Source organism: Panthera leo, chromosome B4 (genome assembly GCF_018350215.1).
Source record: "Panthera leo isolate Ple1 chromosome B4, P.leo_Ple1_pat1.1, whole genome shotgun sequence".
NCBI lineage: Eukaryota > Metazoa > Chordata > Mammalia > Carnivora > Felidae > Panthera > Panthera leo.
In genome coordinates, this window is record NC_056685.1 from 140,599,185 (window position 1) to 140,613,221 (window position 14,037).

The window sequence follows — 14,037 nt, forward strand, 5'->3', positions numbered from 1 at the left end:
CTCTTACTCTGAGCTCACAGAATACTTCGCTTCTGGCCACCAAATGTGTGGGTGCTTTTCCCCGCAGTGACCTGTTCTCCAGCCCCCACGGGGTGTCCTACAGCTGAACTCCGTTCTGACACCGTCTGCCCGGAGTCAGCGTCCCATCCCCCAGGGAGCGTCTCAGTCCCACGAGACTGCCCCCCTCTTCAGACGCCATTCCCAACTGGCAGGTTCCGGGTTGCCCACGACTTCTGTCCGACTCGGCTCCAGATGGCATTCCCGTGAGCCCCTTCTGGGGTTCGGTAACCTGCTCGAGCAGCTCACAGAACTCAGGGGAACGCTGGCGCCGTTCGTCCGTCGATCGCGTAGGGAAGGGTTCGACGAAGGACACAGACGAACAGCAGACGGAGAGGTGCAGGGTGTGTGCGGGGAGGGTCCCGCGCACAGGAGCTTCTGTCCTTGTGGACTTGGGGCGCGTCACCCTCCCGGCACACGGACGTGCTCACCGACCGACAAGTTCCCTGGAGCCCACACTTCGGGGATTTTTATGGAGGTTTTGTCACATCGGCGTGATCAGTTATTAACTGGATCCCCCAGCCCGTCCCCCTCTCTGGAGAATGGGGAGCAGGGGTGAAAATCCCAGCTTCTAATCATGGCGTGGTCTTTCTGGTGACCAGTGCCCACCCGGGAGCCCACCCAGAGTCGCCTCATTGGAACAGAAGACACTCGGGGCGCCTGGGTGGCTCGGTCGGTCGAGCGTCCGACTTTGACTCAGGTCATGATCTCACGGTCCTGAGTTCGAGCCCCGCGTCGGGCTCTGTGCCGACAGCTCACAGCCTGGAGCCTGCTTCGAATTCTGTGTCTCCCTCTCTCTCTGCTCCTCCCCCACTCATGCTCTCTCTCTCTCTCTCTCTCTTTCAAAAATAAATTTTAAAAAAATTAAAAAAAAAAAAAAAAAAACAGAAGACACTCGGGGCGCCTGGGTAGCTGGGTCGGTTAGGCGTCCGACTTCGGCCTAGGTCACGATCTTGGCGATTCGTGAGTTTGAGCCCCGCGTCAGGCTTGGTGCTGACAGCTCGGAACCCGGAGCCTGCTTTGGATCCTGTGTCTCCCTCGCTCTCTGCCCCTCCCCCACTCATGCTCTGCCTCTCAAAAATAAACAAACATTTAAAAGAATTAAAAATAAATAGACATTAAAAAAAAAAAAAAAAACACCCAGCCTAGTAAAAGCTCAGGCAAATACTTCACAAAGACGCAAAGGGCAGAAAGGCACGTAAGAGACGCAGCCTTGTCAGGCTTTGAGGAACGTCACTTCGATTTCTGCGCATCTTCGTTAACACTTTTTCTTCATCTCTTTCTGACTATTGTGTTTTAGTGCTAGCTCTCCTGGTGGGTACAAAGTGATCTCTCCCTGTGTGTTTGGTTTGTACTTCCGTAACGATTGATGGTGCGGAGCATCTTTGTGTATCTTCCTTGGAGAAAGTCTAGTCCAGCCCTCTGCCCGTTTTTGAACTGGGTCCTTGTTGAGTTGTAGGAGTTCTTTGTTTCTCCTGGGTATTAAGTCCTTCTCAAATACATGATTTACAAATATTTTCTCTCATTCTGCATTTGTTCACCCAATAATCTCATTTAATACACAAAGTTGTTTGATTTTTTTTTTAAGTTTATTTTGTGAGAGAGAGCGTGAGCAGGGGAAGAGCAGAGAGAGAGGGAGAGACAGAGAATCCCAAGCAGGCTCTGCTCAGCATGGAGCCCAATGTGGGGCTCGATCCCATGACTTCGAGATCACGACCTGAGGTGATACAAGAGTTGGATGCTCAACTGACTGAGCCACCCAGGTGCCCCTGATGCACAAATTTTAAATTTCTCAGTTGTTTTTCTTTTTGTTTCATCCTGTTTTATTTTTTTTTTAATTTTTTTTTAACATTTATTTATTTTTGAGACAGAGACAGAGCATGAACGGGGGGAGGGTCAGAGAGAGAGGGAGACACAGAATCAGAAGCAGGCTCCAGGTTCTGAGCTGTCAGCACAGAGCCCGACGCGGGGCTCGAACTCACGGAGCACGAGATCGTGATCTGGCTGAAGTCGGACGCTTAACCGACTGAGCCACCCAGGCGCCCCCATCCTGTTTTATTTTTATCACTGTGTCTTCATAATTATTGGTCTTTTGTTGTGTTTAAATTGCTGTTAACCCCATCTGGTATATTTTTCATTTCAAATACCGTATTTTCGTCTCCAGAAATTTCATTTATAGTTTCCCCTTATCACATTTATCGTTTTGTTTACCTCAAATGATATATTCATAATACCTGTTTTAACGTTCTTCTAATTTTATCATCTATGTCATAGCTGGGTCTCTGTCTACTGATGGTTGTCTCCGGTTAGGGGTCATGTTCCGCTTTTTCGTGCATCTGGTAATTTTTGTTTGATGTCGGCCATTTTGAACACTCATTTCCTTTATTGGGCGCGGGACGCCATACATTCCTTTCGGTGCCGCTGAGGCTTGTTTTGGGGTACGACTACGTTAGCTGCAGTGTGCCCCTCTTTGGCTTGTTCGGGCGGCCTTTCTTCTCAGCCTCCTGCTGGGTTTCTTGCTGTTTCCTCTTGGGAGCCCAGGCGGTCCTTCCATCGGCTTTTCCCACTGATCCTCCAAGAACGGTTTCCTTAAATTGACGCAGATCCATCAGCCTGGGACAAGGGAACCCTGTACGGATCTCCCGGGCTCTGTGTGCAGGTTCCAGCCAGACTACGCAGGGGGAGCACCAGGGCCGCGTCGGGTCCCGCTCCCTGCACGGTAGGCTGTGCTCAAGGCGGCGAGCTTGACCGTCGCTCTCCGCGTCCTGGATCGCCGTCCGGTGCTTCCAGTTTGCCTCTCGTCCCACGTCTGGAAAACATCGTTTTGGGTGTTTTATCTGGTGCGCTAGTTGTCGAATGTGAGCGGGTAAGCCCCCCTCCTTCGTGGCCAGAAGCAGAACTCCCTGTAGGTCCTCCAGTTCCATTCTTCTTCAAAATACACATAACCTGTAAAGTGTGTGTTAATCGGCTGTTTGTGTTACATTTATCATACACCACGTTCTTACAGTAAGGTGAGCTAGAGAAAGGAAAATGTTAAGAAAATCCTAAGGAAGAGAGGAAAATGTTAAGAAAATCCTAAGGAAGAGAAAATACACTTACAGCGCTGTACTGTGGTTACTGGGAAGCAAATCTGTGTATAAGGAGTCCTCAGACCCATGTTGTTCAGGGTCACTGTGTTTTTCTGGTCAACTGTAGGCTGTTTGTAGTTGTTTTGGGGGAGTCAGAAGTTACATGCAGATTTTTGACTGGGGCTCGGCCCCCCGCACCTGCCTGTGTTACACAAGAGTAAATTATTATTTTATTTATTCCTGGTTCTTTATATTTCCATATAAATTGTCAGCTCTGCTTATCAGCTATGGCAAAAAAAGAAGAAATTGGGGGATTTTGATTGGAATTGTACTGAATTTATAGGTCAGTTCAGGAAACACTGATGTCTTACCAATATTGGATTTTCCACATTGTGAACTCCGTCGATTTAGTATTGTTTCACTGTTCAGCCTACAGTCTTACGCACATTTTCACGTTATCTGTACACATTTTATATTTTTGTATGTTAAATGTAGAATTTAAAAATTTTTTGTCTTTCAATTATTTCTCTATACAAAAACAATTGCTTTGTATCTCATAATTTTCTAAATGACTTATTATTTTTAGTAGATTCCTTATGATTTTACCCACACAAACATGTTTAATATGAATGAAGACAGTCTTACATCTACGTTTTCAGTTCGTATGTCTTTTGTTTCTTCTGTTTGACTCACCACCCTGGCTCCTGCTGCCAGTGTGGTGCCAACTGGACGCAAGGAGAACAGACACCCTTGTCCTGTGCTGATCTTGGGGGGGTGGCGCTCCGCCTCTGTCAGTAGCATGCGTGATATTGGCTCCAGGCTGTTTTTGTATGTCCTTTATCAGGTTGATAAAGTTTTCTTTTGGTTTTCATTTGCTGAGAATTTTTATCATGAATGGGTGTTGAATTAAAAAAAGGTTTTTTTAACATTTATTCACCTTTGAGAGACAGAGAGTGAACAGGGGAGGGGCAGAGAGAGAGAGAGACACACACACACACACACACACACACACACACACACACACACAGAATCAGAAGTAGGCTCCAGGCTCCAAACTGTCAGCACAGAGCCCGACGCGGGGCTTGAACCCACGAACCGTGAGACCATGACCTGAGCTGAAGTCAGACACTTAACCGACTGAGCCACCCGGGCGCCCTTGGGTGTTGAATTATATCCAATGTTTTTTCTGCGTCTACTGAAATGATGGTATGGTTTTTGTTCATTTTCCTTACTGTGGTGAATTGTATTGACTTATTTTCAAATGTTAAATGAACTCTGTAGTCCTGGATTAGCCCTGTTTAGTCCTGGTGTGTTACACGTTTTTACTACTGAATCTGATTTGTTAAAATTTTAAAAGGAATTTTCATTTACTTTTAGGAGAGTTGTTGGTCTTTGATTTTAAAGTCTTTTTCTTTAAGGGGGCGCCTGGGTGGCTTTAGTCAGTTAAACATCCAGTTCGTGATCATCCACTCAGGTCATGATCTCAGGATTTGTGGGTTCAAGCCCCATGTCAGGCTCTGCGCTGACAGCATGGAGCCTGCTTGTGATTCTCTCTCTCTCTCTCTCTCTCTCTCTCTCTCTCTGCCCCTCCCCTGCACTTATGCTCTCTCTCAAAAATAAACATTACAAGATATCTTTTTCATTATGGAAAATTCGAGCATACCCACAAGTAGAGAGAACCGTAAAGTGCCCCCAGTGACCGCCACCCTGCGCCTGCTCCATGATCGTCCATACGCGGTCAGTCTCGTTCCATCTGTAGCTTCTGCCTGCCCCCACCCCAGACTGGATTATTCTCAGGCAAAACCCCAGCAGCGTATCGCTTCATCTGTCAATACTTGAACATAAAAGACCAAACACCATTTTCACTCTCCACATAAATACTTTCTTAATAGATTCAGAGGCTCACTTAGTGTTCAGGTTTCTCCAGTTGTCTTCATAATTTTTTAGATTTATGTTTTTTGGATTCCAGCTCGTCTCACCGCTTGACATCTCTCTCCCACCTTGTTCTTCGCTTTCATTAACGTGTCAGTTTGGATCAAGATTCAGATAATTGTCCCTCGGTCTGTGTGGTGTATTTTATGCTTGCATGTATTTCCACATCTGTCCGTCGTTCTGGACACTGTCGGGAGCCCATCAGATGCCACCTCTCCGTCCCCGCCTGCTTCTCAACCGTGTGACTAGCCGGCGCGCCGTGTCTCCCGTCTGCTCCCGTGGCAGCGCTGCCTTCTTGGGAACTTCTTTGGCTCCGTCTTCAGTTGATTATTTTTTCCTTCAGCTGCTTTTAATCACCCGTTTCCCTTTATTTTCATTCTGTAGTTACGCATTTATAATTTCTTTTTATTGAGATGTCATTCACACACCACAGGTAAACCTTTCTGCGGTATATTGGTAAGGTTGCAACTGATCCCAGAATTTGTAATCGCCCCGAAGGAAGCCCCCAGCCCGTCAGCAGTATTGCCGTTGTGCTCCCGCACCCCCTGGCCTCCTCTCCCCTCCTCTGTCTCTCTCTGAACATTTCGTATGAATTCGGGCACACGGTGTGCCGTCTTCTATGTCTGGTTCCTGTAGCTCGATGACCTCGAGGTTCGTCGAGGTTCGTCTGTGTCGTGGTGAGCACGGTCTTGCCATTAGAGGAATACGTCACGTTTTTCATCTACTCATGGGTGTGGGGTGGGGGGGTCGTGTCCGCTTTTTGTCTGATGCCGTCCACGTACAGGTTTTTGAGTGAACACACATCTTCACTTCTCCGTATTTACACAGAAGCGGGATTGCTGGGTCACGGGCGACTTTACGTTTGAGACGCTGCCGGAGTGGTTTTCGAAGAGGCCGCACCGTCTTCATCCCCGCCGGTGGTGGATGAGTGTTTTTCCACATCTGTGTCCGTGCTTGTCACTGGCTGTCTTTTTGATTTCAGCCGTCCTGGTGGGTGTCTCATTGATGTTTTGATTTTGTATATACTCGTAATTCTACTTCTTAAAAAGTCTCCTCCAAATCTGGGTTTTCGTTTTTATAGCGTCATACTTTTTGCTCATTTTTCTTCGTTCTCTGTGTTCTCTGTGTAATTATACGTGTGAACCGTGTAATTACATGCAGTGTTCTGGAAATGCAGTTTGTGTAGTGATCTTGCACTCTTTGCCGACTCCCGCCCCTGGTGGCCTGCTCCTGTGTGCTTACTGATAGGGATTCACAAGCTTATTTTTTATTCTGACCATGTGGCCGAACTTTGTGGAGTTCGTTCTTTGGGATGCCTTCTGAAGAACCTGTGTTTGCTTCTGGTGAGAGTAGCCGTTTTGAAAGGCGTGCACAGTGCGTCAGGGCGACCGTCCACCCTGCTCTGCCCGCCGGGCTCGCGTGAGCAGGTCTTGCGGCATCACCATCGACCGTGCTTCCTTCTCTCAGAAGCGCGCTGGTCCGGAACGCCTTCTGGGCCGGCGTCGCCGCTGTGGCTCCTGCACTCGGCGATGGCTCGCCTGCTCGGTGTGGCCGCCGGTGGGCACTGCCCGTGGACAGCCTCGGTCTGCGCGGCAGGGCCCGGCTCAGCCCCCGCTCAGGCGTCCGTGTCTGTGTGCCCGGCCACACGTTGACGGGTGAGGTCGAGGGGCCGGGCAGCTGGCCGAGGCAGGGGCACGGGCAGGGGTACAGACCGGGTGGCTCTCGGCACTCACATCCCACCAGCACCGCCGCCCGTGGCCAGAGGCCCCGGCAGGAGGGCCGTCCGCCCCTGCGGGGAGTGGCTGGCTGGCGCTGGCTCCGGCAGACCCGAGATGGCCAGCTGGCCCTGGCAGGGCCTGAGCTGGAGCCCCAGGGCCCGGGCTGTCCTGCAGCTGCTGTGACGAGGACGAAGTGTTCCTCACCATGTGTTGGGACGCAGGCCCCGCCGGCTGGCACCTCATCAGATGGTCGGCCCTGGGCACCCGGTGCCCTTTGGCGGCCTCATCCAGGCCGTGCCGGCCCCGGGTGGGCCGGGTGGGCCCGTGGTGGCCGAGGACGCTGTGTCTGCCCAGACGCTGGAGGCCACGGAGTAAGTCTGGGGCCAGACAGTAACCGCGTCCTCTCCCCGGGCCGCTCGGATGCTGAGGCAGCACCTGGGCCAGACCCCAGCCCAGCAGGCCCGGGCAGCCAGCAAGTGACCCCACGGGGCTGGCGCGCGAGCGCTGCTCTGGGCTTGGCACGGCCTCCCAGCCAGGCAGGGCCCCAGCGCCCCGGGCGGCTCGGGTTTGGCCGAGTGTCGCTGAGGGGGCCTGTCCTCCCTGACCCGGGGCCTCCGTGGCCACCCCGTGTGACACACACCCCTCTCTTCCCGCAGGTTGTTCGCTTCGCGCATACTCGATTTCTCCTTGTTGGTCTTTATTTGGGGGCTGGCTGAGCCAAAGCGTCAGACATCAGCCTTTTGTCCTCCCGTGGGCCATTCTGGTTTTGATTTATGTATAGTTTTAAGTTTTTGTGCAGGTTGTATTTATAACAAACCCCTGGTTGTTGTAGCAAAAAAAGTAAGCTTCTTGTACTTTGCCGGGGTCCACTCTTCACTGGCAAGCGCGCTGGTGCTGGTATTTGTGCCCCCTTCCTGTACTTTCCCATTAGCTGCTCCTTCCCCCACGTGAGCCCCACGTGAGCCCCACGTGTCCACTTTGTCCCTGTGTGCTGACCCCACCTCCTGTTCCCACCCATCCTGCCCACGCGCCTGCCTTCGCGGTTGCAGACCGGCTCCTGATGTCTGCGCAGCGTTCGGGTTCCCAGGGGCCGATCCCACCCCCTGCCCGGTGCCCGGTGCCCGTGCGGCACCGCGGCACTCGGGGTGGATGCTGCTCGGCCCTCGTGGACTTGGCTCCCCTCTTAGATGCTGGGAGTCCCCGCTTTCTCTGTTCTGTTCGGTGTTGAGTCTGTGACCTGATGACCTGACAGGTTAGCTGGGTTCAGTCCCTGCTCTGCGTATTGGCTCTTACGGCAGGGCGGGAAGAGGGAGGGTCTCCGGCGGCTCCTTACACCGGGGACCCAGCGGCCTCTTACGCCATGTTAGCGTGCTTTCAGTCCTGCAACCCTTTATGAATAGGCAGTTGGAATTTAAATTCATGTCTTTATTTTGTGCTTATTTTGCAGTTTTAAGGTATTTGCCTCGTATAAGGGGACTGTAAAACGTCAAGGAACAAGTTTTTTAATTTTAATTCACCGTCATAGAATCTTTTCTTTGCGCGTTGCCGATCTGTTCACAGCAATAGGATAGATTTGAAATGTATGATTCAGGTCAGAGCTAACCTTCGTCTCGTCTTCTTTGATAGATCATGCACAAGGGTCATCGTGCTGTCGGGATGACGGCGCTCCGGTCTCCGAGACAGGACGCGGGTCTGCGCTGCGTCAGCTGGTGTCTGTGCCGAGCGGCGGGCCGTGCCGGGGCCCCTGGCAGGCGGTGCTCCGCGCCCTGAGATGAGACGGCACGCTCGCCGGTCACAGGCCCTCTTCTCCAGTCAGACTGACGGTCGGCCACACTCATGCGCGTCTGGGAAGACGGCATCGTTTTGAAAAAGCTGAAGGCGACATACGTCTGGGGGTGCGGATGAGCCTTTGGATCAGGTTTACGCCCACCTAAGGTGACGCGACGAAGCAGCCAGAATAGTTATGGTCAGTCATGGAGAATAACCAGGAGCCTCGTCCCAAGGGGGATGGCCAGTTTGTTTCTGCTAAAAGAAATTTTAAAATAGAAGGGGAAGATGTTCGACTCCCGAATCACGGTCTGGAAGGAGTGGAGTTTAAAAGCGAGCAGGACAGGAAACGGGCCGGCGGCGGCGGGGAGCGGGCGGAGGCCGGGGGGGCGGGCGGGGGCCGCGAGCCCCCCGGCCAGCGCCTCCCTGCCGACCAGGAGGAGGAGTACGGGTCCCTGTTCTCCCAGTACAGCGGCACGCTGTACGACGTGGCCATGGAGGCCGTGACGCAGAGCCTGCTCTCCGGCCGGGGCGCGAGCTCCCGGAAGAAGTCTCCGGCCTGGAAGCATTTCTTCATCTCGCCCCGGGACAGCACGAAGGCCATCTGCACGTACTGCATGAAGGAGTTCAGCCGCGGGAAGAACGAGAAGGACTTGAGCACCAGCTGCCTCATGAGGCACGTGAGGAGGGCGCACCCCACGGTGCTCGTCCCGGAGAACGGCGGCGTGCCGGCCCCGCCCTCCCTCTCGCCGCCTCCGCCGCGGCTGCCGCCGGCGCCCGCCGACGCCGGGGACCCGGGCGCCGTGCTCTCGCCCGCCAAGCTCGCCCCCGGACTGGCGTCCAAGGCCCCTTCCCGCGACGACGCGGCGGAGGAGTCCGCGGTCTCCCCCGAGGAAGTGCCCTCCGACGCGTCCGCCTCCGAGAAGGCGGGCAGGGAGGAGGCCCCGGGGGGGCCGCCGCCCCTCCCCACCCTCCACTGCGAGGAGACCTCGGACAACGGCCCGGAGAGAAACCCCCCGCTCCCGAAGAGCGCGTCCGGGTCCCGGCGGCGGTCTGCCGTGTGGAAGCACTTCTACCTGTCGCCGCTGGACAACTCCAAGGCCGTGTGCATCCACTGCATGAACGAGTTCAGCAGAGGGAAGAACGGGAAGGACCTGGGCACCAGCTGCCTCATCAGACACATGTGGCGGGCGCACCGCTCCATCGCGCTGCAGGAGAACGGGGGCGGCCCGGGCATCCCGCCCCCGTACGCCGCGCCCCCCACCCTGCTGCCCGCCCTGCCGCCCCCGGAGGGGGGCCCGGGCTCCGTGTCGTCCTCGCCCGGGGCGCTGGCCCAGGAGTCCCCCTCCGCGTCCCCCGACCGGCCGGCCGAGGACTCGCAGGGGCGTCCGAACCCCGGGGACGCGCTCCCGGAGGACGCGTCGGCCCTGTCCTCTGACGACGTGGGCGAGGCCTTGCTGGCGTCCTCCCCCGAGAAGCCGCAGGGAGACGGGCTGAGCCCCGGCCTGTTGGAGTCCGGCGCCGTGTTCCAGCAGAACAAGAAGGTCATGAAGAGGCTGAAGTCGGAGGTTTGGCATCACTTCTCGCTGGCGCCCACGGACAGCCTCAAGGCCGTGTGCCGACACTGCGCCTGTGTCATCAGCCGGGGGAAGAGGGGCGACGTGGGCACCAGCTGTCTGATGAGGCACCTCTACCGACGCCACCCCGAGGTCGTGGGGAGCCAGAAGGGCTTGCTGGGTGCGGGTTTGGCAGATGCTCCGTACGCGACCTTGGCCTCCGCGGAGGGTTCCTCCTCCAGGTTGACGGACCTGCCAGCGACGGTTTCCAAACACAGTCAAGTTATGTTTCCCATTCACAGCAAAAAGACCTCCAAGCTATGGAACCACTTCTCCGTCTGCTCCGCAGACCCCACGAAAGTCGTGTGCTTGCACTGCGGCCGCACGATAAGCAGGGGGAAGAAGCCCACCAACCTGGGCACCAGCTGCCTTCTGCGGCACCTGCAGAGGTTCCACGGCAGTGCGCTGAAGGCCGACGCGCCCAGGGCCGCGCGGCCCTCCTCGCCCGGCCTCCGCGGGCCCCCGGGCGCAGAGCTGTCGGGGGCTTCTTCCTTGGATGACACCGCCGAGAAGTTTTATGATTCCCACCCGGTTGCCAAAAAAATCACAAGTCTCATAGCCGAAATGATTGCACTTGACCTCCAGCCATATTCTTTTGTAGACAATGTTGGCTTTAACAGGCTGCTCGAATACTTGAAACCTCAGTACTCCCTGCCCTCGCCCTCCTACTTCTCCAGGACCGCCATCCCAGGCATGTACGATAATGTGAAGCAGATAGTCATGTCCCACCTGAAGGAGGCGGAGAGCGGCGTGGTCCACTTCACGTCGGGAATATGGATGAGTAACCAGACCCGCGAGTACCTGACGCTCACCGCGCACTGGGTCACCTTCGCGTCGTCGTCCCGGCCGTACCGTGAGGACCGCCACTGCTCGGCCCTCCTGGACGTGTCGCAGGTCGACTGTGACTACGGCGGCAACGGCATCAGGAAGCAGCTCGAGTGCTGGTGGGAGGCCTGGGTGACGTCCCCCGGCCTTCAGGTCGGGATCACGGTCACCGACAACCCGAGCATAGGGAAGACGCTGAGCGAAGGGGAGCGAGCGAGCGTGCAGTGCTTCAGCCACACGGTCGACCTCGTGGTCGGCGAGGCCATCAAGAGCCAGCGGATGGTCCAGAATCTGCTTAGCATCGCGCGGAAGATATGTGAGCGGGTCCACCGGTCGCCCAAAGCGAAGGAGAAGCTGGCGGAGCTGCAGAAGGAGTACGCGCTGCCCCAGCGCCACCTCATTCAGGACGTCCCGTCCAGGTGGAACACGTCTTTCCACATGCTCGAGCGGCTCATCGAGCAGAAGCGGGCGATCAACGAGATGTCCGTCGAGTGCAACTTCAGAGAGCTGATCAGCTGCGACCAGTGGGAGGTCATGCAGTCCGTGTGCCACGCGCTGAAGCCCTTCGACGCCGCGAGCCGGGAGATGAGCGCTCACGCGTCCACGCTCGGCCAGGTCATCCCCATGATCCACATCCTCAACAGGAAGATCGAGATGCTCTTCGAGGAGACCATGGGCATCGACACCATGCTCAAGTCTCTGAAGGAGGCCATGGTGAGCCGGCTGGCCGCCACGCTCCACGACCCCAGGTACGTCTTTGCCACGCTGCTGGACCCCCGCTACAAGGCCTCCCTGTTCTCGGAAGAGGAGGCCACGCAGTACAAGCAGGATCTAATCAGGGAACTGGAGGAGCTCAACTCTACCTCAGAGGACGCGCCCGTCTCCAACGGGTGCCACCCAGGCTCCCCCTCCAGAGACTCGGTTGGGGAGGAAGACCTGTGGTCGCTCGTGGCCAAGATGACCAGGAAGGGCCCCAAGGAGAAGACGAAGGTGCCCGAGGACATGGTGCTTGCGTATCTGGAGGAGGAGGTGCTCGAACACAGCTGTGACCCCCTCACCTACTGGAGCCTGAAGAGGTCGGCCTGGCCAGGCCTCTCCGCTCTGGCCGTCAGGTTTCTGGGCTGCCCCCCGAGCATCGTCCCTTCCGAAAGGCTGTTCGGCACACCCACCGAGAACGGAGGCTTTGGCCAGTCCAGGCTCACGATGGAACACTTCGAAAAACTCATCTTTTTGAAAGTGAATCTTCCCTTAATATACTTTCAGTATTGAAACTCACCGCGGAGCCACCGAACGGAAAATACTGTTGGTTACTAGGCACCAGCTGTTTGTCCCCGGGTGGTGGCGCGCTCGGGGGGTGGGGGTGGGGGCGCGTGGGACACCGCGGCCGGCACCCTGAGGTGGCACGAGCCTCACCGTCCAGCTTCACTGTAATGTCTCCGTGTGCCTTACTCCCAGCACCGCAGGCCGGGTGTCACCGCGGGCTCTCGGCCCGCTACAGAGAGCCTGTCTTGCCGATCATGAAATACGATGACTAGGGTTTCATTCGTAACTGTAAAGTTTTTTAAAAGTTGGGGGTTAGTAATTTGTTTTACTAGACTGGCAGAGAAGATGCAAACGATTTTATCCTGTAGGCTTTTTATTCAATTATGTAAAAACCACAAATCAGGTACTGTATTTTAGTTAAAAAATTGCTTTAATTCAACAAAACAGCTTTTGTGGCTGTTTAATGAAATCTGTAAATAGGAGGTGGAGTTCAAGCCATCCTGGCTGAGCAGTTTTTAACTGCAGGCTCTATAAAGTATGTCGAGGAGTACAGAGAATATTCTGGAACATACCTGTTTACTGCAACAGAGGTGTGGCATTTGAAGACAAAACCAAGTTTAGATGTGTCCCGCGATGTTGGTTGTGTAGTGATGTGGTAAAGAGAGGGTTCCGGTTCATGCTTTTCATTCAGGTTTTACACGGTCGGCTCGCTCCGAGATGCCCCGACCGCTGATCACGAGCCCCCGGACGCCTGCCGTCGGCCGCGCGCAGTGGCCAGTTCACGGCGGTCCTGTCGGGGACGCCCCGAGCCTCGGACCTGGTGTCGCGACACCACGAAGCTATCCTTTGAAATTTGTGCACTGACCCCGCTGACCCCACTTTGATCAAATTATGTATAAAATTCTTTTTAGAAGAGATGGCTTATTAACAGGGAAGAAGATTGTTATATCGCAGTTGTAAGAATAGCCTTAGGTGTTTAGATTTTTTTATATATAATAGGGAAGAGTCAGCCATCACGGGGGCGTTTCAGAATCCCAAGGACATCAGAATGAAGCGTCAGTTGTCAGATTGTTTGAACAATGATACGTCTTCACAGTTTTTGCTGCAACGTCCAGAAAAGGGTTCATTTTCCTATGTCAAACCAATTAAATGTTCTGGATGAAGCAAGTCACTTGTTTGCCTGTGACCTTTTAGAAAAATTGTTTTGTTAAAAACCTGTACCTGTTATTAATCTGGATTTGCATTGACTATGTTTTAGTGTATTTATAAACGGCGAACTCAGTTTCTGAAATTAAACTTTTTATTTGCAATTTTCTGCTGGAGGACTCTGGCTTTTTATTCTTAGGGTGACAGAAGGGTCCTGCTCTGTGGGGAACCACACTCGTGCAGCCTTTGACACTGGTTCCATCCTGGCCCCAGACGGCGGGGGCCGGGGGAGGGGGGGCGGGGTGCGGTGGAGACACAGTTCTCACAGTGGCGTTTCTGATAACGGGAACCACCTGGCGAGACCTCCGGGTCTTGTGTCCACAGTGAGCCCTGTTACGCATTTGGCGCGCGGGAGAACCTGGTGGGCAGCACACGGTCGCCTCCGCCGTGTAGCCTGAGCGCGCGTGCACGCCCGTCCCACGCGTCTCTGCCGTGTGGCGGTGCACGCGTCTCCCGATGGCAGCCTCTGTGCCAATGTCCAAGGAGCGCCAACCAAGGACACAGCAGGGGATCGCGCTGCCATGGTTTCCGCACGAATTCCCGCAGGTGTCGAGAGCGATGCCGTATGGAAGGCTTTCACCAGTC

At 54.8% G+C, this 14,037-nt stretch overlaps 1 protein-coding gene across 2 annotated transcripts in view; it reads left to right on the forward strand.

Annotated features, from left to right (window-relative positions):
• The window catches only part of ZBED4 (zinc finger BED-type containing 4), a 31,304-nt gene extending 17,743 nt beyond the window's left edge, over positions 1-13,561 (forward strand). For both annotated transcript variants that reach the window (XM_042948155.1, XM_042948154.1), the window contains exon 2: positions 8,402-13,561. In XM_042948155.1, the coding sequence (XP_042804089.1) occupies positions 8,749-12,252 (3,504 nt within the window). In that variant the 5' untranslated portion in view covers positions 8,402-8,748 and the 3' untranslated portion in view covers positions 12,253-13,561. The remainder of the gene's footprint in view (positions 1-8,401) is intronic.
• The last annotated feature ends 476 nt before the right edge of the window (positions 13,562-14,037 follow it).